Source organism: Conger conger, chromosome 6, assembly GCF_963514075.1.
Source record: "Conger conger chromosome 6, fConCon1.1, whole genome shotgun sequence".
NCBI lineage: Eukaryota > Metazoa > Chordata > Actinopteri > Anguilliformes > Congridae > Conger > Conger conger.
In genome coordinates this window covers 21,415,948-21,440,245 of record NC_083765.1, presented here as the reverse complement: position 1 = coordinate 21,440,245, position 24,298 = coordinate 21,415,948, and the positions used below count along the sequence as shown (strand labels likewise).

At 43.3% G+C, this 24,298-nt stretch overlaps 1 protein-coding gene across 1 annotated transcript; it reads right to left on the bottom strand.

The window, feature by feature from the left end:
- Positions 1-15,634: 15,634 nt before the first annotated feature.
- LOC133130312 (alcohol dehydrogenase class-3-like) lies at positions 15,635-23,247 on the bottom strand. Its single transcript, XM_061244799.1, has 9 exons — positions 23,217-23,247; positions 22,413-22,514; positions 22,043-22,196; positions 21,849-21,936; positions 21,174-21,393; positions 20,458-20,718; positions 19,975-20,107; positions 19,588-19,726; positions 15,635-17,385 (listed from the first exon to the last, which is right to left on the bottom strand). Exons 1-9 carry the CDS (start codon positions 23,232-23,234, stop codon positions 17,358-17,360), a joined length of 1,143 nt encoding a protein of 380 aa, XP_061100783.1. The 5' UTR covers positions 23,235-23,247; the 3' UTR covers positions 15,635-17,357.
- Between the last annotated feature and the right edge of the window lie 1,051 nt (positions 23,248-24,298).

Below are 24,298 nucleotides of genomic sequence, written 5' to 3'. Positions count from 1 at the left end.
TTTCCCTTTCATCTTTTTCTCTCATATTCACATATATACTGCAGGTAAGTACAGTCTATTTAATTAAGTGCAGAGGTAAGTAAGGGTAGGTTTACAACTATTGGGTTTAATAACAGTTTCGTTTTTAACAAATATTAGTGTAATAAATCTAACCATTACTTTTTTCCACATAGGGCCGTGGACAGGTAGGTACAAGCATTCAATTGTATTTTTACAACTTTGGTGAGGATGATTCATTAACCACAGGACCCTAACATGGGTACGGTGTAAATAATGTAGGTCCCGATTAGTTGTAAATGTGAGAGTGACATGACATTGCAAACGTTAATTATATGGCAACTGAAGTTAACCATGTTTAAATTTTTTGTAAGCGTTTTCCTGGCAAAGGGAGCTAAAAGATAAAAATAATAATTAGCTAAGTTGAGGGCAAACGTAGCTAAACTTACCGGAGACAAAGTGTTGACTGCACAATCTGGAGTTAGACGTTGGCTGCCAGTGGTCCCTTCTGATTGAAGCCAACCATTTATTTCGCCGATCTAACTCCTTTGGGATCGAATAGAACTGTAGTCCGGGGTTTCTCTGACGACTGTTGTCACAGCCAACAGCACAACATATCCTGGGCATATTTTATCAACTTTATCGTGGATCTTCCTTCGTCTTCTCTGGTCGTTTTGGTTGTGGCGCGCAGCTGAGACCGGACACAAAGATGGCGGCGGTAAAACACAGTGACGTCACATGGTACCCATGTATTAGTTGTTTACATTTTGCCACAGTAGCTACCGGGAGCGCAAGCTCATTCATTGCACAGCTGGCTTTGATCTCGTAATCATGCTAATAGCAACGAGGATAAAACCAGGAAGAGGCAGCTTGTGGAAGGTTTGCTCTTTGTTCATTCTGGAATCCATTTGCGGGTAATAGATGGGAATTCTGGCGAGGTGGGTGAGCTGGCGTTTGTGTAAGGCATGTTAACTTGGGTAGTCTAACTAAACATTGTATGTGTTAACAGTCGCCAGGTATCCTCCTTTTCTGTGGTTCGGCTGCAGTGCGGCCGTGTGTCAAACGGTGACTACGGTAGTTGAGTTATTTTACTATTTTATTGATCTGTTGGTTAAATGCTTTTAGTGTAATGTTAATGTTTTTTTTTTTTTTTTTTTTTTTTTTGTTGCTGCTGTGTCTGAAGGCAACGGGTTTGTGTGCGTATGTATGTGCTATGCTACAGGTATGATACATGCGCCAACATTGCTGGTACCATTAATTGTTTGAATTATAATGACGCACTATATTATGGTTGAATATGGGTACTGATTTTATGTATGTATTTGCAGGAGTCTGCCATTGCTGTTTTGCCTGAGTTATGTATTTTTGTTTTTGATTTGTTACAAACAAGGTGTTTGGTTGGGCAATGTTTGATGGCCCTTGGCTGCTTGTATTTGTGTAAGATTTCCTTCCCACTAAGCTCAGCTTCCGGGTACTGGCTGGTCCACTAGTTTGAGCATTTAGCTTAGTGTATTGACCTTTCTGTGTTTTCCTCTCTATCAACAGAAGCCAGTGAACGTGGTTCCAGTGAATTGGGGGCATTGGGTGGTTCCTTTCCTGCACTGTCTGAGGTGAACTAAGCTTAAAGTTCATCACTTTCGCATTATTCTTGTGGTTTGCCATGTATGCTTTGGTGTGTTTTGATACACTCTTTGATATTAGAGCACTCGGAGTGGTTGCTGTGGAACTTCTCTCTCTCTCTCCCTGTATGCCAGGTAACTACTCTCATTGGCCAAATTAACTAATTGCTTATTTATGCTCCCTTTAGGACTGCCAGTACCCTGTGCTTGCTATTTTCCTGCCTTTCTCTCTATATGCTGATGGCTCATGTGCTTTTAACTATAGGACCTATTTTTGTAATGAAGATATGCTATTGATTAATTCCTCTTTAATGAGTCAATGTATTTAATAAATATTGCCCAGTCAACTGGAATACCTGTCTCTGTCTTATTTGTACAGCTTAATTCTGGAGAAAAATCTGAAGAGTGTGAACTGCAAGTCCTAAGGTGCAAGGCCTTAGGTGGCGTAATCTGGTCTTTTGCCATTTTAAGTGTAACCTAGGGTTACACGTGCTTGTCCTTCTGGCGTTGCTGGGAGAACATTAGTAGGGTTCATTATTATCCTCCGTACAAGAACAGAGCACATCGACCCTTTAACGGACAGAAACTTGCTGGCCTCACAACTTAGAACTGCCACAGATGCACCACGTAGCTGGTCGGTCGGTCTTTAGCCACCATTTCCCCCTGAGTATTCAGTTGTAATTTAGGCTGAAAAGGTACAAGATTAGAGTTATGGAGATCACGCAAGTTACAAACAAAATAGTTTATTTGCAGACAGATAAGTTATTAGCTTTAGAATATCACAATCAATTACAAAATACACAAATTAAGAATAGAGTAAATAATCATACCTAGCCTGCTTGGACTACACACAAACACAGCATAGAATATGCTGTGTGGAAAGTTGAATACGATCTTCCGCTACTACACATACATACACAAGACATGTTGTGTGGGAAGTCGAATATGATCTTCCTGATACTTACATACACGTACAATATGCTGTGTGGGAAGTCAAATACGATCTTCCCAGATTGTTCTGTCTCCCTTGCTTTTAGGCCAAATCATATGTTTGGAACCAGGCAGCAGTGCCATAAATCAACCTGGAGGGGTGGTCAAATCTGGAATTTAGACCCCCACCCTTGGGGATTGTCAAGTAGGGAAAATGAGATGATTACCAAGAGAGGACGTGTAGTTTTTCCCTTGAGTTACTGAAACTGGTTTATTAAACTCCATTTGGTATGAAATGTATCTCATCCAATTCCTTGATTTTACCAGGTCACATCCATACCAAACAGATTACCTTTATGTTGTATTATGTTGCAGTTAACATGAAACTTCCCTCCTGATTATTCATTTTACATGCACTCCCTGTTACCATTACATAAGGATCACATGGACAATGTTTTCAAGGTTTTACCGGGTCTATTTACTATCTCAATAACAGTTTTGAATATTTAATCTATGAGAGCAGTCACCAGTGTAATAACAGCAGTGCCCAAATGGGGGCACTGTGGGAGTGTCCTGAGCCTTTCCTATAGGAGGTGTCCAGGTAGTGGGTCACAGACGCATTCTTTTCCCATGCGTTTTTTAATGGTCCTTGTGGTCTGACTGACCTTAAACCACTCATATACCCATCATATATCTACCGCTTATCTCCTTGGCGTTGATGGCCTGAAACTCCCCAAAAGGTAGTATTGTCCTCTGTTCCTTTGACACATGCCAGAAACCCCAGCTCTCAGGCTCCTCACAAATGGCAGCCCTTCCTGAGCCCCACTTTGCCTTTGGATACTCAGTGTCGTAGGGCTGACTGTGGGTTGTGGTGTGCTCTATAAGGAGTGGATCAGATGTCGGATGGTCGGGGGGGGGGGGGTTGCAAGATATTTTATCTATGAATGTAGTTGGGAGTTTTCATGATAACTGCATTATGCTGTAAATATGTTTTGTGCCTGTCATGGTAATATACCTTTTGCATAAACCTGATTTGGGTGAATGAAAGGAAAGGAGACAAAACCTGGTTTGTTCTCCTTATCTCAAAAAATCTAGGCCTTAGTTTTTGACCCTAAAAATGGGTCACCCATCTATAATTTACAGCCAAACTCACACCAGTGAGACCATGGTCAGGGAGCTAAAACACATGGCTTCTACAGAGACAGCTTTTGCCCAGTTTCCCCTCCGCTCCTGGATGGTTATGATATCAAAGGTAGACTGTTACAAAAACTAGACCATTACACCAGTCGCACTGAACCAATCAGAATAACACCAATCATTACTATATTCTGAGGAACCAACTCAGAGAATGTGCAGCTCACCCACCTGGTGCTCATAATGAGGGCACCACAAGGTGACCAGAGCTGGTGGACTGAAATAGTCTTGCTGGGGTGTAAGGTGTGATTAAAGTCTGGGTAAAGTCACCTTAGCAGCCCCAGCAGAGTACAGTCAGGTCACATATTTGTCACCTTATTGAACAAGGTCAGCCCTAGAACTAGGTTAACTCAGATAACCATTGGGCGACATTGGCTCAGTCAAAAAAATATGTTTTCAGTGAAATGCTTGCATTTGCAGAACGCCTCTAAAGACAGGAAATTTAATTGATTATCAGAGAGAGAGAGAGAGAGAGACTGCCATCTGCTGGTTTAAATGGGTTTAACATGATGTGATCAAAGTTAATGGCCATTGATCTTTCCCGCGCAAAACACACACACACGTACATCAAACACACACACAGATATCATACACATAGTCGAGCTGGCTGGTACCTTGAATGGCAGCCAATCGCTGTTGGTGTGTGAGTGTGTGTATGAATGGGTGAATGAGAAGCATCAATTGCACAGCACTTTGGATAAAGGCGCTATATAAATGCCAACCATTTACCATTTACCATAACCACTCTATACAATTGTGGTGAGCAGAAAAGCATCTCAGAATGCACAACATGTTGAACCGTGAGGCAGATGGGCTACAATAGCAGAAGGCCATGTGAGGTTCCACTTCTGTCAGCCAAGAACAGAAAGTTGAGGCTGCAGTGGGCACAGGCTCACCAAAACTGGTCAGTTGAAGACTGGAAATACGTAGCCTGGTCTGATGAATCTTCAAAGTGATTTAAATATATAGCTGTATACTGAATATGATGGGCTGTCAGTTAAAAAGTAAATGTTCTGTTTTTAGATCGCTGAGATAGGATAAAACTCAGCCTCCTATAATGCTTTCCCTTTCATAGTAATGCAATTTCCACAACTGGACTATCCTAATGCCACCAGCAGTTTGTCTGTATGAATGTATCATCCCGACTTGTGCGATTTAAAAATTCTTATTAAAAAATGTATCAACTTGATTTACAAACAGACAGCAGAATTGTCGTTGAAATTAATGCTAACTATACTTTTAAATCATGCATTGTTATGCATATTTACAATGATTGATCAAGTATTCATTGAACCTCCCGATGTAAAAACTAAGGAAATTAATCACAAAAAAATATGTTTTCAGCGAAATGCTTGCATTTGCAGAAAGCCTCTAAAGACAGGAAATTTAATTGATTATCCCTAACGAGAGAGAGAGAGAGAGAGAGAGAGAGAGAGAGGAGAGGAGAGGAGAGGAGAGGAGAGAGAGAGAGAGAGAGAGAGAGGAGAGAGAGGAGAGAGAGAGAGACAGAGACAGAGACAGAGAGAGAGACAGAGAGAGAGAGAGAGAGAGAGAGAGAGAGAGAGCCATCTGCTATCTGCTGGTTTAAATGGGTTTAACATAATGTGATCAAAGTTAATGGCCATTTAGCAAAACACATACAGATATCTCTGTAAAATTCCAATATTTAGATATCCCCGTATTTGTATTATTCTGGAAAAAAATATTAATCTAAATGGAATTGTGTTTACTGTGTAGACAACTATTACACAATGGTTTTGACGGCCACCATTTGAGTAGAGGAATCATAAAGGTTGGATGTGAGTAATAGCAGAAACCATTTACACAAAAACCAGCGCAGCGCTCACGATACACCCCGTGAGCACTTTACTAGGTAGACCAATTCATCAATTAATCACATTTACCATTTACAGTAGTTTAAAAATTGAAATTGAAAGAGTGATAAAAGATATGTGGTCCCAATTTTTCAGTGCACTACTCTGAAGATTGTGAATTATTTCAGAGGTTTTAATCTTAAACCCTTATATCCCAATGCTGAGCACATGTTGTTTGCCATTTCACTTAAAACATTTTCACTTGTGAGTAGTAGCCTATTAGCTCTCGTCTAGTTGCCCAAATAACAAAATCCGTGAGCAAACAGGCTCCCTTTTCACACAAAGTTTTAGCCAAATGAGCATCCGTAGTCAAAAAATGGTCATGTGGATTTACCTGGAAGAGCTGGACAATACTCTGACCAGTGAGGGATCTTCCCATCCTGTGGCTTTCCCTGTAAAACATAACTGATAGCTGTGTTGAAGAGTAAATTAACCCTCAGTCATGTCTCTTATATATTCTGAAAGCAGCTATCTTAATCAAAACCAGATGTCTTAAGTAACTTAAATAGCTGTGGAATTTATCAGTAGATTAGCTTTGATTTGGTATTGCTTGTGAGCAATTGTAGGCCATTTAAATAGGCATGTCAGACGCTAGCGTCCCTCCGTCCCAGTTTGTGATGTTATGTTTCACCCCATCCCAGTCTGCTCTCTCCCTCGAAGACCCCCCCTGCGACGTGGGCCTCCACGGCGTCGGAACCCCTCAAACCTCAGCTATCCCCCGCTGACCCCCTGTGAGGACTTTGCTGTCACAGGGGGACTATGGAACTGCCAGTCTGCCACTTGGAAGGCTGACTTCATCCCTGCGTATGCCTCCCTCCAGTCCCTACAATTCCTTGCCCTAACTGAGACCTGGATCACACCTGACAACACCGCCACTCCCGCTGCCCTCTCATCCTCCTTCTCCTTCTCGCACACTACCCGGCCTTCCGGCCGTGGCGGTGGTACTGGTCTTTTAATTTCCCCCTCGTGGAAATTCTCTGTTCTCCCCCTCTCTGACCTGTCCATATCCACTTTTGAATTCCATTCTGTTGCAGTATCCTACCCTACTAACCTTTTCATTGCAGTTATCTACCGTCCTCCAGGGCCCCTGGGAAACTTCCTTGATGAGCTAGACGCCCTTCTCAGCTCCTTCCCTGAGGATGGCACCCCACTGATTCTCCTTGGAGACTTCAACATCCACCTAGAAGCCTCCCAGTCTGCTGCCTTCCTACCGCTAATCCACTCCTTCGGCCTCTCCCTGCAACACTCTCCTCCAACCCACAAGGCGGGCAGTGTCCTAGACCTTGTCTTTTTAAGGAACTGCTCATGCTCCGATTTCACGGTTACCCCTCTGCATCCATCTGATCACCACTTCATCTCATTCTCCCTCCCTCTTCCTCCCCATCCTCCTCCCCCTCCTCCCACCCACACTTCCTCAGCCCGCCGTAACCTCCGCTCCCTCTCACCCTCTTCCTTTGCCAGCACCGTCACCGCCTCACTCCCCCCTCTCGAATCCTTCTCCAAACTCCCCGCTGACTCTGCATCTGCCACCCTCCTTTCATCTCTCTCCTCCGCCTTTGACTCTCTCTGTCCCCCTGTCTCAAAGCCACCTCGCACATCCCCTCCCAGTCCTTGGATATCTGACACCCTCCGTACCTCCAGGGCCAGCCTCCGCGCAGCGGAGAGGAAGTGGGGGAAATCCAGAGACGCTTCCGACCTCATGACTTTCCAGTCTCTCCTGGCGGCATTCTCTTCCGATGTCACTGCCGCCAAAGCAAAATACTATCAAACACAAATTCAGAACTCTGCTTCTAACCCCCTGGAAACTTTTCTCCATTTTCTCTCCTCAACGCACCGCCTCCTCCTCCTCAGTCCTCCTTCGCTGCTGATGACTTTGCTGATTTCTTCGATGAGAAGGTCACAGTCATCCGCAGATCCTTTACAACCACCGCCCCCCTCACTGTGCCCTTCCCCCCCCTCTAGGCCCATCCCTTCCTTTTCCACTTTCTCCCCCCTTACAGACTCTGATGTTTCAACTCCTGCTCTGCCACCGCCCTACAACCTGTGCCCTTGACCCTATCCCCTCTTCTCTTCTCCAAACTATCACACCTGACATTCTCCCATTTGTCACCTCCCTTGTCAACTCCTCCCTGTCTTCCGGCTGTTTTCCGGCATCCTCCAAGAGGGCCCACATCACTCCGCTGCTAAAAAAGCCTACCCTGGATCCCTCCATCATCCAGAACTACCGCCCGGTATCTCTTCTTCCTTTCCTTTCTAAAACTATAGAACGAGCCGCTTCTACTCAACTTTCTTCCTTCTTTTCTAACAACAACCTGCTAGACCCCCATCAGTCTGGCTTCAGATCGGGCCACTCGACAGAGACTGCGCTCCTCTCCGTCAGTGAGTCACTTCATGCCACACGAGCAGCCTCCCTCTCCTCTGTCCTCATTCTACTAGATCTCTCTGCTGCCTTCGACACTGTGGATCACTCCATCCTCCTGTCTGCCCTGTCAGCAACGGGCATCTGTGGCACAGCCCTGGACTGGATTGAGTCCTACCTCTCTGGTCGCTCCTTCCAGGTTGCCTGGGCTGGTTCGGTATCGACACCTCGGCCCCTCGCCACAGGAGTTCCCCAGGGCTCAGTCCTTGGCCCACTTCTTTTTTCTCTCTACACTCGCTCCCTTGGCCCTGTGATCACTGCACATGGGCTATCCTACCACTGCTATGCGGACGATACCCAACTCTTCGTCTCGTTCCCGCCGTCTGATACGCAGGTTTCAGCCCGTATCTCTGCTTGCCTGAGGGACATCCAGAGCTGGATGGACAACCACCATCTAAAGCTCAACCCAGGTAAAACTGAAATGATATTCATCCCTGCTAATACCTCTCCCCATCTGGATCTCTCCATTTCCCTCGGGGATACCACACTCACGCCGTCACCCAGTGCAAGGAACCTCGGCGTGGTGATGGACAGCAGACTGTCCCTTTCCGAGAACATTGCGGCGGTGACCCGGTCTTGCAGGTTCTTCCTATACAACATACGGAGAATCCGCCCCTTTCTCACCCCCTACTCGACCAGCTCCTGGTCCAAGCGATGGTTCTGTCCCGCCTGGACTACTGCAATTCCCTCTTGGCTGGCCTCCCAGCGTCCGCCATCAGACCCCTCCAACTCATCTAGAATGCAGCAGCTCGTCTGGTCTTCAACCATCCCAAATACTCACATGTCACCCCCCTGCTTACTTCCCTCCACTGGCTGCCTGTCATGGCTCGCATCAAATTCAAAACATTGGTGCTAGCCTTCCAAGCAGTTAAAGGGTCTTCCCCAGCTTACCTGCAAAAAATCATCAGACCCTACACCCCTGCCAGACCTCTTCGTTCAGCCTCCACAGGCCGCTTGGCACCTCCCCCTCTCAGAACCTCCACCTCACGCTCACGACTACTGTCTGTTCTGGCTCCACGGTGGTGGAACGAACTCCCCGTTGAGGTCAGAACTATAGAATCTCTCCCCACCTTCAAGCGCAAGCTGAAGACACACCTCTTCAAGCAGCACCTCTCCCCATCCCTCCCTACCTCCCTGTGAACCTTAATTGTTGTCTCTGTGACTTGCTTTGTGTATCGGTATTTTTAGTTGGCTAGGTAAGCAGTGTTTGGATAGTTAGCTTTGGTGACTTTTGCTCTTGTTTGTTCAAAAAAAAACAAACCTTACACATTGTTCCACACAGGGGCTGTAGCTTTGTGTAGCTTCTTAATACTTCTTGGGTCAGCCTGTAGCGTAGTGGCTTAGGTACATGACTGAGAAGATTGGTGGTTCAAGCCCCACTGTAGCCACAATAAGATCTGTGCAGCTGCTGGGACCTTGAGCCCTTAACCCCACATTGCTCCAGGAGGGATTGTCCCCTGCTTAGTCTCGTCAACTGTAAGTCGCCTTGGATAAAAGTGTCAACTACAGAAAAAGAAAAAATAATTTGTTTCAGTAACAGGATTCTGGGTTGGGTGCAGTCCAACACCTGTGTGTAAACTGTTTACTGAACCTCAAGGCTGGTCAGTGAACCTGGTCAGTGAACTTCTCTGCACTCTGATGATTAAATTGTTAAATCAAAGTAATGACAGTCATTTTATTCCATCCAGTCTTATTTTATTCCATCCACAGTATCATTTTATTCCATCCATAGTTTAATTTTATTCCATCCAGTCCTGTTTTATTCCATCCATAGTCATATATTTTGGTGTCGTATTAATGATCTGAGAGGAGAGTGTGGCATCCCAGTGAGTAAAAGCTAGATATCTGGAGGGGTTTAAATCTAGGTTGAGAATCATTTTTACATCAACCGACCAGGTTAACCCCAGTATAGCTCAGGCAACATCCTCACAGGCTAAAATATTCTCTGGGTAAGTGCAGGAGTGCCTCTGGCCAATGTGTGTACAGTTGTGCAGCATGTGTTAATCATGGCTATTTAACTATTTCACTTTTTTTCTGAAAGTCAATAGGCTGAACCGGGTTGAAGCTGTGACTCATTTTACATCATGTACATTTATGATATATTCAATGGACAAAAATATTCCCCATCCACGTAAAGCGTGCACATACACCAAATCAGACACTGTAGTTATAGTCTGTCCCCATGTTAACAGAAAACAAGAAAATGTTTTACAATTATGCACGTAGAGATAATCTGTAGCATATGATAATCACATTCCTTTCCAGAGAAGTGCCCTTGAGTCCTGTGTTAAAGGTTGGGGTGTCAGCGTGTTGACAGGGTACAACGACAGTCAGGACGTATCTGCTCGATGCCTGCAGTTTCTAGTCGGACGGACTTTAAAGGGGTCACACTTCGGCGGTAGGTTACAAAGCTTTTTCTGCCTAGTTTTATCTATACCTAAAATGCTGTTTCTGACACACTGAGTAGACAGGGTTCTGTGATGTGAGTTAGCATTCTGTCTCTGACACTGAGAGTGTAGACAGTATTCTGTGATGGGAGTTAGCATTCTGTCTCTGACACTGAGAGTGTAGACAGTATTCTGTGATGGGAGTTAGCATTCTGTCTCTGACACTGAGAGTGTAGATAGTGTTCTGTGATGGGAGTTAGCATTCTGTCTCTGACAGGCTACAAGAGTGTGGACAGCGTTCCCAAGCTGGTCAGTGATGTCATGAGTGGGAAGATGCAACTGGACGAGTTTGTGACCAAAACCCTTCCCCTGGATCAAATCAATGAAGCTTTTGACCTTATGGCCAACAGTGAAGGGTAAACAGTGTTCTCATATGTGCTTTTTTGTGATGCTTGTGATGCAAAGTGATCATTATCAGATCATTGTCTTTAATCATAATCGTGAAGCCTATTGTTCACATTGGCTTAACTATGGCAACTTTTGTCATTTTGTACTTCAGAATTTGGACAGTGCTGAATGTTTTGACACTTTGAACCAAAAATGGAAGATTTGGTTTCATAAGAAGATGCATAAAATAAATTCTATTTGACAAGAACACTTCAGCCTTCACAATTTCCTTCATATAGACAAAATCTCACTCACAAGTGGAAAATTCTGGTAAATTCATTTTTGTTTATAATCACTGAATGAATGGCCCGAAGGGAATTTGTTTTACACAATGATGATCAAGGCGGCACGGATGGTGCAGTGGGTAGCACTGCCGCCTCACAGCAAGGAGGTCCTGGGTTCGAGTCCCCGTCGGCCGGGGCCTCTCTGCATGTTCTCCCCGTGTTTGCGTGGGTTTCCTCCGGGTACTCCGGTTTCCTCCCACAGTCCAAAGACATGCACGTTAGGCTGATTGGAGAGTCTAAATTGCCCATAGGTATGAGTCTGTGAGTGAATGGTGTGTGTGCCCTGCGATAGACTGGCGACCTGTCCAGGGTGTATTCTTGCCTTTCGCCCAATGTATGCTGGGATAGGCTCCAGCCCCCCTGCGACCCTGATCAGGATAAGCGGGTTCAGATAATGGATGGATGGATGGACAATGATGATCAAGAAAAACAAATTAAATTCAACTGAAAATTCAAGTTCACAGTAGAATGTTGAATGATGTGGCATGGATTGATTCATTCAACTTATTATACATTCTGTTTAAATCGATTCGTAATTCTCTCAAGTACATTCACGTTTCTCTTCACCAATACTCATAATTCACCATGAATATAATTGCTTAAGGCTGCATTAACCTGTGAGCAAAAAGGACAAATATTAGGTGAAATAAAAGCCATCATCTTTGAGAAGAAAAATGCAGTCTTCGTTAAATCTCAAAGTGAATACTGCTGCCATCTACTGGTAGGCTTGCTAAACTGCTGACCACAGCAAAGCAAGACATTCCACACATTCTCTGATCCATTAATACATAAACACATCCAGGAAATGCTTGCCTTTTTCCAAAATGTTAATATACTTGTTTGTGTTTGGAGTACCTCTATACTCTTCTCCTGTCAGTACACAGTCTTATTTAATACTTTGCAGATGCCTAGTCAAGCAGAATACACACTCATCTGAAATCTTGCCCAAAAAGGGTTGGTGTGGGCGCAGGCTTTGGTTTTAGCCCATTATGAGACTAACAACAACCTGCACCCTCCCCGGCCCTTCTTGGACAAGATTGGACGCCGCTGTGTGTGTGTGTGTGTTTGTGTGTTTGTGTGTGTGTGTGTGTGTGTGTGTGTGTGTGTCTACATTATGCATATGAGAAAACTAACTATTGACAAATCAGCATGTTCAGTATATCCATATCAATCATGCATTAAGTAGAGAAGCCATTGTATTTTTTACTTTTGAAAATAACAATGAAACTAAAAATAATGTAAATCGGCACCCAGAAATGGAGCAGTGTTGGTCTGGTTAAAAACGGTAGTTTTCTCACAACACAACCTTATTCCCACCCCCAGAGCAGTGCAGGTATGTTCAGGCTATTTTACCTGAGGCCTGAGAATAACATGTATAGTAATCAGGAAATAATCAAAAAACATTTACAAATCAAACCATTTTCAAGGACACAGTTGCAATAATCGTTTGCAGACAATTTATTTAATGAAACCCTTCAAGATGTCACCAACACCCAAACAATTACATCGTTTTCTCTACCAGTAGTTGAAAGATATTTTAACATCTTACAGAAGAACATGCAAATTATTTCAATGGTTTTAGTAAAAAAAAAAAAAAACATTTAAGTTAAATTATTAAAGATACATTTTTAATCTTTAATTTTAAACATTATGCAGTGGTTACATTTCGAAATAAAATATTTCGGGATAAAATAAAACCCCTTCATTTTCGCGCATTTTGAGAAAGGAGGAAATGCATTACCTTAAAAAGTATAAAAGGACAGTTTCACTGTCTTCTATAAAACATTGAAAATCTAAAAATGAAAATGAAACTTAAACTAAGTTTTGGAAAATAAATAAATAAATCTTCACAGTGTTCACTACTACTACTACTACTACTACTACTACTACTACTACTACTACTACTACTACTACAGCAATGCAGCATCTGTAGGCTACTTACAAGCTTAAAGAGTTTGATTTAAAAAAAAAAAAAAAATATATATATATATATATATATATTTGTATTTATCAAATAGTGCTGATACAAATAAACCATGAAAGAAACGTATTTAAAACAAGTTATTTTTTTTACGTAAGCTACTAAGAATTTTACAATGAGCAGGAATGCATAAGGCTTCTTACCTGTGGTTAACCCATAAAATCTATTAACGGAAATGTGCACCCACCAGTTGGGCGGCCCGTGTCAGGCCATTCACAAAATTATGTAACAGGGTTGACCTCTCGGGATCGAGGTGCCTCAGCATACGTTGCACGCCGTCTTCAGTTATGTGAAATTGAGGAATGAGATCTGGGTTTTCAGAAAACCAAATTTCCGCGGCCTGTGGGTCCAGATAAACGCGATGCATATGCATCCATTCTACTGTTTGAGCGAGAATACGCAACACGTTCATATTCTTTTGATGCAGACGAAATAAATGCATGTAGTCAACAGCATTGAGCCTAATGGTGTCTGTCATGTATGCAAACAGAATGTTGTTGATTGGGATATATACCACATTGTCCGGAATGTGAACTACCCAGGTTCTAATGTTTTGTCTCTGTTCAGCAGTCAAGTTGATGTGTTCGCCATCTGGGGCGTTCCCTTGGAAGGCGTCACTAACGCTGCTGTTTGGGATACGGTCGACCAACGTCACTCTGTTACCGTTTATGACGTGCCTTTCAATGAACAAATCAATTATCGACCCATATAACCCAAGCAGGGCGTTGTTGAAAACGTGTTCTCCCTTGGTAGACCTTCGGTTCTGTTGTACATCTTTTAGCAAGTCTATACGACGTTCTTTCAATTTATCCCTGAGAGCCTCAAAAGACGTGGAAAGGTTTGTGTATAGATTTGTACCTGCCTGGGCTGCCTTAGTAACTTTAACTGTGGCGCTCGCCCCTGGTTTTACTGCTTGTATAATGTAGTCATTTATATCTTTGTATACTTTGGCACTGCACCCGACTACTGTCTGGCTTTTGGCGTTCTGAAGGATGGACCCTGGCTTCAGGTCACGGATTCCAGCTGAATCTGAATAGAAACAGAGACACGTTACGAAATTCTTAGCCTGTTGACCAACAAAATGCAAACGTTTATATAGCTTTCGTAGCAGTGGTTGTTTCAGTAGTAGTAGATAAACTTTGGTAACATTTTTAGTAGTATTATAACAGTTGTACTAGCAATAGTAGTAGAGAGCTATAGCAGAATGGGTATGCTGTCATATGCAGTAAATTATTTGAAATGCAGTGGAGGTCAGAATCTTTTGATTGAGTAACAACAAATCAAAGAAATCCTCCATCCTGCCCATTGCCTACCCAGGAAGTCCTTATAGCCCTTGGCCTCCGCGGTCTTTCGGTCTCCTTGGAGCAGCGCAATGAAGCCGTCCACCATGTTGGCAGAAGTGCCCACCAAGGGCACGTAGTTCACATATCCTACCCACAATTCCCTTGGGCGCGTTCCCATGAACCGTTCCCCTGGTGGGCGGGATCCCATCAACAGATCTGTTGGTGGGTGGGACGGCATCCTGACTGCAGCCTTGGCCATGTTCTAATCAGATAAATGGAAGTTTTTTTAATCACAGTTACAGTGTGTGAAATGGTGGTAGTAAATGGTGTTACTTCTAACGTCTGGTCTCTGATAACTGACTTACACTAAGGTTTACAATACGATTCCTTTTATCTATTAAACACAATCCAACAATAGTAATGTTGGGATAACTTAGTTAATTAGGCATGTTTTCTGATTTTTGGGCTACTTCTACTGTAGCAATTCTAAACATAGTTTATATGTAGCCACTATAAATCCGATTCCTGATCCTTGATTCACTGTGCATACATCATTTTGCCTTTCTGAAACTGTAAATCCATAAATATGAATGTAATGTACTTCCTCAAGCTTTTTAAAGCTTATTATGTATGTCCATGTCTGGAATCACAAGCAGAGGATTTCTTACTTTGAAAAGTGTGAATATTACAGGTGATGCACTAAAATGAAGATTTATAACCTTTGGCTATCCTGCCGCCCCCAAAATCTTTTGCAATCAAACACTGCCTGAAGTCTATGACCCAGATATGAGCAGATTCTGGGTATCTTCCCTGCTGATGCTCTGCCAGGCCTGTACTGCAGCCTCTTCAGCTCCTGCTTGTTTTGCATTCAGTCTTGTCTTCAGTCAGTGAAATGCATGTTCAATTGGATTGAGGTCACTTGGTCAGTCAAGAACAGAAGTGGAGGTGTTTTCCAGTTTCAGCTGTAAATAAAATGAGGTTGGGCAATGCAGCTCTGACAAAGCTATATTATTTGAGGGAAGTAACATTCTGCAGCCTCACACAAGAGCATTGCACAAGCTAGTTGTATGGGACAGTTCAGAAAATGCAGTGCTGTCAGTAAGTATTTGGATGGTGACACTTCTTTGTTGTTTTCGCTCCGCACTTCAGCCAACAAAATGGGTGAAATAAAACAATCCTGCAACTTTAACTTTCAACTTTAATTTGAGGGTGTTTAAATCCATATTGGGTGAACCATGTAGGAATTACAGCCCATAGGTCTCCCACTTTTAGGGGACCAAAAGTGCACACAAACTGAAATAAAGTCATCATATTTATATGAATCTGAGCAGACAAGATGTTTCTATATACTTCGGCATTCACCCTGCGGCTGCCGTCAGCAGTGTCATCATCAATGAACACAAGTGAGCCAGTTCCAGTGGCTGCCATACACGCTCAAGCCATAACCTCCACCACGCTTGACAGATGAGGGGGTATGCTTTGGATCATAAATAACTCTGGTACCGGTTGATCTTCATCTCATCTGTCCAGAACATAGGTTTTTTTAATGTACATTTTTGTGAACTGTAACCTATTCTATTCTTGAGGCTTGCCTGGCGCTTGCATCATGTGGTGAACCCTCTGAGGTTATTCTTCTGATGTCCACTACATTGGTCTTCCATGGTCTAGCAGGTTGTTTGTCATTGCTGAGCTCACCAGTGCCTTCTTGCTTCTTAACAATGTAGATGTTTACCTGGCAAATATTTTGCCAATGTCAATGATTTGTTCTTCATTTTTCAGCCTAATGATGGCCTGCTTTACTGCCATTCTTTGGTCCTCACGCTTCATGACAACAGCAACAGACTCCAAATGCAGATGGCACTCCTAGAATCAACTGTAGACATTTTATAGGCTCTTTTGTGCATGAGCTAACAATGAAATTCAAACCAGCTGTCCGGAAAACATTTGAAGAGCCAATTGTCCAATTAGTTTTGGTCCCCTAAGATTGAGGGGACTATGTATCCTACAATTCTTCCCCTGTTCAGCCCTGGGGGGCTTTATGTTTCCATAACGTCTCAGAGGGTTGGATGAGAAGTTGAATGGACGGACCTCTGTGAGACAGTCCAGCTCAATCTCCTGTGTAAACATTGATTGTCTGTCATTACCTTTTCCACAACCACTGGTTGGTGGTACAGTATGTGCAGTACAGGGGCATCGGTGGGTTTCTGGTTCACCGCCCTCCATGACACATCATGGCTCTCCATGACACATGATTGGGCACCAGTGAGCTAGAGATTCCTTTGAGCTGCTGGAATCTCAAGTTCCATCGAGTAGTAGAATCAGGTGTGCCAATGTAATGTTAAAATGAAAACCTACAGGATGGTAGATTTTCAGGAACATATCAACTGTGTTGTATTCTCTTGAACAGTAGGTGGCATTAGCAAAAGGAACATATAGAGCGATCCTAGACACCATTGGAAAACAATATTTAAATGCAGAAACTGAGGGTACGAATTGGCAAAGCAAACGGACGGATTACAAAACTGGGGATGAAATGAATGTGGCTCCCCAGTGACCTTAATTTAGATGCTCTGTAAGGAGTGTGCTGCTTGCAGTGTCTTGGGTGGCACACTAGAGGGCAGCCATCTCACAGCAGTGACCCGTTCAGCACATTTGAACGCTGAAATACCAGAGTGTAAGAATGTCAGGGGTCATTACAGATTATGTAGACAAGCCAGATGCTGAGCTCCAACCCACTACATTACATGGCATTTAGCAGACACTCTTATCCAGAGCGGGACAGGTTGTCCAAAGTCTGTGTATTTATGTTAATAATTCTCTTTCTTATTGCGCCATAGTCATCGGAACTGCCATTTGACTTCATGTACATGCTTCTGGCTTCAGTCACGGTGGAGCCGTCAGGGTGTGGGTTTGGGAAGCCATCTCTCTTCAGCCTGCCTCTTTTAGGCCATTTTGATGACCGTTCGAATGCTGGAAAGAGAAAGAAAATCACTGAGTGAAATCAGCCTTGATTCTGAGTGATAATGCTTTCATTACTTGACTTTGAAAGCACAATAAAGTCATTTTGCACCTGTCAATCTGGGTGAGAGTCGGGTGTCAGTGACCGCTCATAAGGCCACTCAGGCCCTCACATCACATTCTACTTGAAAATGAACTGAGAAATATAGAAGAAAAACACAAATATACCCCAGCCTGTTGTCTTTGACCATGGCATTCTTGTAACTATAATTTTTTTTGGAGTGATTGGATTATGATAATTCCTTCATAAATCTGGAGGACATGGATTTTCAGCTTTTATTGCCAACAGGTGAACATAGTGTCTTCATCAGAATGAAAACTGTTTCAAAACGGTGCGTGTCTTTTTTGTTTACAATAAAAGCTGAAAATCCCTGTGCTCCAGACTATTTTTGCGGCACTTTTTACTGAAGACAAATACAAATACGCTTCACAGAGTAGCAGAAGCAGAGTAGCAGAAGAGCAAAAAAACAGATCCCCAGCATTCCTTACTCCACTGAGCTGGAAAATATAAGCTGGTGCCAGATACACTGTGTGTCCTGACATGCAGACAAACACTCCTGGTTAATAAGTAAGGCAAAATGGCCGGCAAAATGGCCGGCAAAATGGCCGGCAAAGTCTATAGCAGTACACAACACAGACATGTCACTCAGTGCTCTGAAGCCTGTTATGCTGTGAACCCTTTGGGATATAAGATGTACATCCATGCTGGATTGCATCTCAAAATGTAAACTGATACATGAATGGGTCTTGAAAAAATGGTCTCTTATCATTTATCTTATTATGATAGTGTGAATGAGCCTTGCCTTACAAACACCTACAATACATAACACACACAAACACACACGTGCAAATACAGTGCCAGCCAAAAGTAGTGGCATCCTTCAAAAGATGGGGGAAAATGGCTAATCTGTGGTGAAAACTTGTCTGCAACTTAATGAAATCAATAAAACCTTACATTTTGAAATCATTCAACAGTAACCCTCACATGAGAACCTGACTTGCCCTGAAAGATCTCCTCATTGAACCCACATCGGCTGTTTGCAATTTGAAACAAGATAGCCTATTGTTATCCCACAGAGCAGAACACCATGTTCCCGTATCCACAAGTACTCACATAACCCCCCAGGGGCCTGTATCATGAAGCAGGAGTTACTGCATAACTGCACTGAGCAACCCCCTTTATATAGCACACTGGAGAACAATCTACTGCACATCCCACACCCTGAAATACAGGGTGCCCTGGCTTTTATGGAGCTGTTTGCCCTCTTTCCCCAAACCAATGAACACTCCCTTTTGGTTACAGGCATAAGACACTGTTCAGACACACACATACATAAGTCTCAGTCTGTACTCAGGATATGCAATATGAAAAAAGGAACACAGGCATCGTGAGAACTTATACAAATGCACCCAGGCATCTAGGTGTGTCAAAGACAAGAGCGGCAATTCACAACAATTAACACCACCAGAGTGACGTGCAATCGATAAAGTAAACATGGCTTTAGGACCCTCCTAAATCTGGAACATGGACTGAAGTAAAAAGATCTGGGGTTTTACTCAGAACAGCTATCCAGCTACATCAGTATTCCTGCTTCAATATACGGGCCGCATGCTCCCCAGACACAGCACACTGGAAAACAATCTATTGATCTCTTGGTTATATAAAGGAGTGTGGATTGCTGGGTGGTTACTCTTTGAGGCTGAAGTGAATGGGACTTACAAAAAAAGCTGATGCATTGTGAAAATGTAGATACACTAATGATATAGAGCATGATGACATGTTCCTGGAGATCTCCCATCCTGTAGGTTTTCACTCGAAACCTATCAAAGTACACCTCATTCAACAGCTAGAGCAGGGCTGCCCAACCCTGTTCCTGGAGATCTACCATCCTGGAGGTTTTCACTCCAACCCTAACAAAGCTCAGCAAGAGATATCTTTGAGGTGCTAAATAGTAGAGTGTGCCAAATTATGGTCAAATGAAATCTTCAGGATTTCACACACACACATCAAACATTCATCAATCAGGAGCAATAGTGTGAATCCATAATTCTCAGTTTGCCTGCATAATAATTTACTGTCTTTCAACCTTTTGTTTTCATGTTCTTTTTTTGTTGTTCTGTTCTTTAACCATTTAGGATTTTTATGCATTTTACCTTTTCCCACTTGTCATGAGGTCAAAACCCTCATTAATCTCTTCCAGGGGAAGGTTGTGGGTCACAAACTCGTCCACCTTGAGCTTCTTGTTCATGTAGTCATCGACCAGCTTGGGCACACTCTCCACACTCTTCCATCCTGAAGGACAGGAATGCACCACACAAACAGCGCTGAGAAAAACAACACTTTCAAACATGTAGCATAACATGATGAGAAAAAGAACACTTTTACCCTAAGGTAAAACCACACAAAGAGCACTGACCAAATTAATTGAGAAAATAAAATCCATCCTGATTTTAAATGGCACATGAAAACAAAGGTATGCAATATCACATTTGTGCAAACAGCCAAGTAGAATTCTTCAAACCTCCATTTGACATGCTTACCCCCAAAGAAAGTTCCCTTCAGTGTACGGCCCAGCAGGAGGGTTAAGGGTGCCAAGGTCATGTCTTTCTCCTGAACGTACCCCACGATCACACAGGTCCCCCAGGCATTACAACAAGACTCTAGAGCAGCTCTCTTAAAGGAGAAGAGCACAGATTAACCTCAGCCAGTGTAGTCCCAATAGCTCCTGGTCACCAGTCCATCGCAGGGCACACACACCATTCACGCACACACTCATACGGGGAGAACATGCAAACTCCACACAGAGAGGCCCCAGCCGACCGGGATTCGAACCCAGGCCCTCCTTGCTACCCTCCTTGCTACCCACTGCACCATCCGTATGTCATACATTTTACAGTTTAGTAATTTCACTGGTGCCTTTACCTGAAGTGAATTTACAAAAGTGCCATTCACATTTTACCAGCGCAGTTGATGGCAGGTGTCAGACAGGTAAGTCACAGAAAGTGTCTGCTCATCAATCTCACCATCACTTCCACGCTGCCGACACACTCCAAGGCGAAGTCCACCCCCCCATTGGTCATCTCTGCCAGCACCTGGCTGATGGGCTTGTCGTAGTCCTTGGGGTTGACAAAGTCAGTCGCCCCCAACAGTTCGGCCTTGGGGAACTTGTCCTTGTTGATGTCCACAGCAAAGATCCTGGATGCCCCGGCTGCTTTACACCCCATCACTGCCGCCAAACCAATGGCCCCCAAACCGAACACCGCGCACGTGGACCCAGGCTCCACCTGGGGGTGGGGGGTGGTGGTAGACAGTATGATTTGTTATGGTGAATTAATTTCTTGTGGTGAGTTTGCTTCAGTTCAAAAGGACAAAAAAACACTGTAGTTTTGGAAGATGTTTTTGTAAAACTGATTGCACTCAATAATCTGATAAAAGTTTGCCATGTGTATGTAACCATCATGTTTGTTTGTTTTTTGCTGCCTTTTGGCCAGGTAAGTGTAGTTAATGCTGCATTTACTTCTGTGAAAAACACACCCTCTTTTAAATGTTCCCAATGTGATTGTTATTGTGTTTTATGATCTATGTTTCAATGTATTGCATTTTATTTTTGTAACCGAGCTAAATGGCATCCCCTGTGGGGACTGTATGTATGAGTGCTATGAAGTAGAGACTCAGAGCTGTGAATCCCTGCAGCTGTAACAAAGTGTAGTGTTTTTAACTCCTTGGCAAAAATCGGCACCTTGGCAGAGTTGATGGCGGCCCCGTATCCCGTGGAGATCCCACACCCCAACAGGCAGACTTTGTCCAGGGGGGCGTCCTTCCGGATTTTGGTCAGTGAGATTTCTGCGACAACAGTGTACTCTGAGAAAGTACCCAAGGCAAAAAGCTGCGTAATCTGCTTCCCTTGACAGGTGATCCGGCTGGTCCCGTCCAAAAGTACCCCCTTCAGGAATTCCTCCCTGCAGGTGAAAAAAAGACACATTTACCATACAAGAGCAGTTTGACTAGAATGCACAAACAGCACATTTTGGATTGTCACACGGTTGTCTGTCGCTTCACTATCTCGATGAAAATAAACAGTTTCTTAACACCCCAGCAGGGTGGGCTCCTGTCAAACATTTACCATTGTGTGCTCTAATCACATATTGAGACACAGTATGAGCTTATGTGTAGAGCCACCTCAATCTTTCTCCCATAGTGTTCCCCGCCTCCACCTCAGTGGCTGGAGGTTTGCTAATAACCAGCAGCATCTTGTCTGTCCGAGTTTGCGGTGACCAACACTACACCCAGTGAGAGAGCAGCTGTATTTTCAGCGGCAGCTGGCAGGCATACGGACAAATAATTTGATGATCCAGGATGTTCACTTTAAAGACTTGTTCAAAATGATTTGTTTGTGCCCAAGACAAGTCCATACCAGTGTGTCTTGCACATGTTCGTTTTTGGAGACAGGCAGTATTCACACTCCCCACACTGAGCCGCGAAAAGAGGGATGACCGTGTCTCCTGTAGAAGAACACAAGAGAAGAGAAGCAGGGTACAGAGTGGGTTAAAGGGAAAAACTCACAGCGCAACACGTTTACAGCACCTAATGGCTAACAAATCTTTTCACCTTTGGAGAATTTGGTGACCCCGGGGCCAATGCTTTCCACTATGCCAGCTGCCTCATGTCCCAGGAGGATCGGGAAGGTGTGCATTCCACCTTGTGGGAGTGGTGTTTCTCTCAGGACCTGTAGGTCACTGTGGCACACCGAAGTGGCTTCGATCTGTCCCAAAACCATACAACAGCTGTTCACCTTCTGTTCAGTAGGAATCAGCACATATTCTCCCAAACACACGCGCACACTTACACACCACACTAACTGTTTAATAGGTAATATTGAGAAAAGTGTTTCTCTGGCAGAAGCAGTGATCCAGCATAATGGTTTACTATCAGAAGGACTGCTTCTGTAACCGTGGCAACGCTTGTGTGTGAACATTACCTTAATGCGGACCTCATGGGCTTTGGGAGGGGCCACTTCCACCTCTTCGAGTGAAAGAGGCTTCCGTGGCTCCCAAGCCACCGCCGCCTTACACTTAATAACCTGAAACAGCACAGTCCATTTAACACCAGTTTATTTGGTCTCAATTCACAATAAGGCACTTGGCTTAGCTATAGTTGTTAACGCTAATTCATTGATGTCCTAATGCATTAATTAAGCATGAAATAGATTTTTCATTAGTTCATGTATTGAAATATTAACTAATGTATTTATTCCACAAATATTTATTCATCAGCAAACCAGAGTATAAACTTAGAACTAGCTAACCATTAACAAGTACTTTTAACAGTTTTTCATTCAAATATGAATTGACATTAACTAATGTAGTTGTTAACGTTAATTAATGATGTTGCACTTGTAAGTCTCTTTGGATTAAAAGCATCTGCCAAATGACAAAAATGTAAATGTAAATGTTCAGATTGACTTCTCAGTAGTTAGGTCATTTTTTGAATGTTTTTATGGAGTTTGACAGATACTCTGGCTGTTTTCCAGAAAAATCTCCTGATCGCATTCAGATTGACTGATTTATGGATTGAAGTAAAATATAAACATAACCCTTCCTCTGACTGCTAACTTGTTCTATCTGATAGTCGGTGGAACAGAAGATTTCCTCATGTCACTCTGCAAAAACAGAAGAACTCTCATCTCTTCATGCGCCCCCCCCCCCCCCCCCCCACCTCGATTTGATTTCCATTTGTATTACAAATAGAAGTAATTTTAAGCATTCACCAGACCATATATTACCTTGCCTTCAGTCCCCATGTCGTCTCTCTGTACAAATGCCAAACAGTGTGCCCTGTAGCCAGGTGCATATCAAGCACTATCAGTGAATTGCTAGGTAATGATTGCCAGAAACTGTAATTCTCGTGCATGGAATATAAAACCAACAGTCCAAGTTTGATTAATGCCACTTGAAACATTTAAGTGTTCTGACAGTTCTGACTATCAGTCTTCATGGCAGTTTTAAGTGAGTCGCTGGGAATTACCTTGTCAAACAGGACAGCAGTCTTTAAACAGCTTAATTTCACCAGTGATGATCCAAGGAGTAGATGACTGGAGAGAGGGTGGTATAGCTGGAGTGAGTGAGGAGAACAGGTTTACATACAGAACAGGTTTGGATACAGAAGGGTGTACGTGTGTGTGCGGGTGGGGGGCGGGGGGCTTGTATGGGAACTGTATAGCTGTATAACTGTATAGGTATTGGTTTCAAGTCTTGTTTTTTATAGTCTGCAGGCAGAGGATTGTTGAGGCAAAATTTATGTAGTCTGTCCTGGACTATGTTATACAGTCAGGTCCATAAATATTGGGACATCGACACAATTCTCATCTTTTTGGCTCTATACACCACCACAATGGATTTGAAATGAAACGAACAAGATGTGCTTTAACTTCAGACTTTCAGCTTTAATGTGGGGGAATTTACATCCAAATCAGGTGAATGGTGTAGGAATTACAACAGTTTGTATATGTGCCTCCCACTTTTTAAGGGACCAAAAGTAATGGGACAAACTAACAATCATAAATCAAACTTTCACTTTTTAATACTTGGTTGCAAATCATTTGCAGTCAATTACAGCCTGAAGTCTGGAACGCATAGACATCACCAGACGCTGGGTTTCATCCCTGGTGATGCTCTGCCAGGCCTCTACTGCAACTGTCTTCAGTTCCTGCTTGTTCTTGGGGCATTTTCCCTTCAGTTTTGTCTTCAGCAAGTGAAATGCATATTCAATCGGATTCAGGTCAGGTGATTGACTTGGCCATTGCATAACATTCCACTTCTTTGCCTTAAAAAAACTCTTTGGTTGCTTTCTCAGTATGCTTCCGGT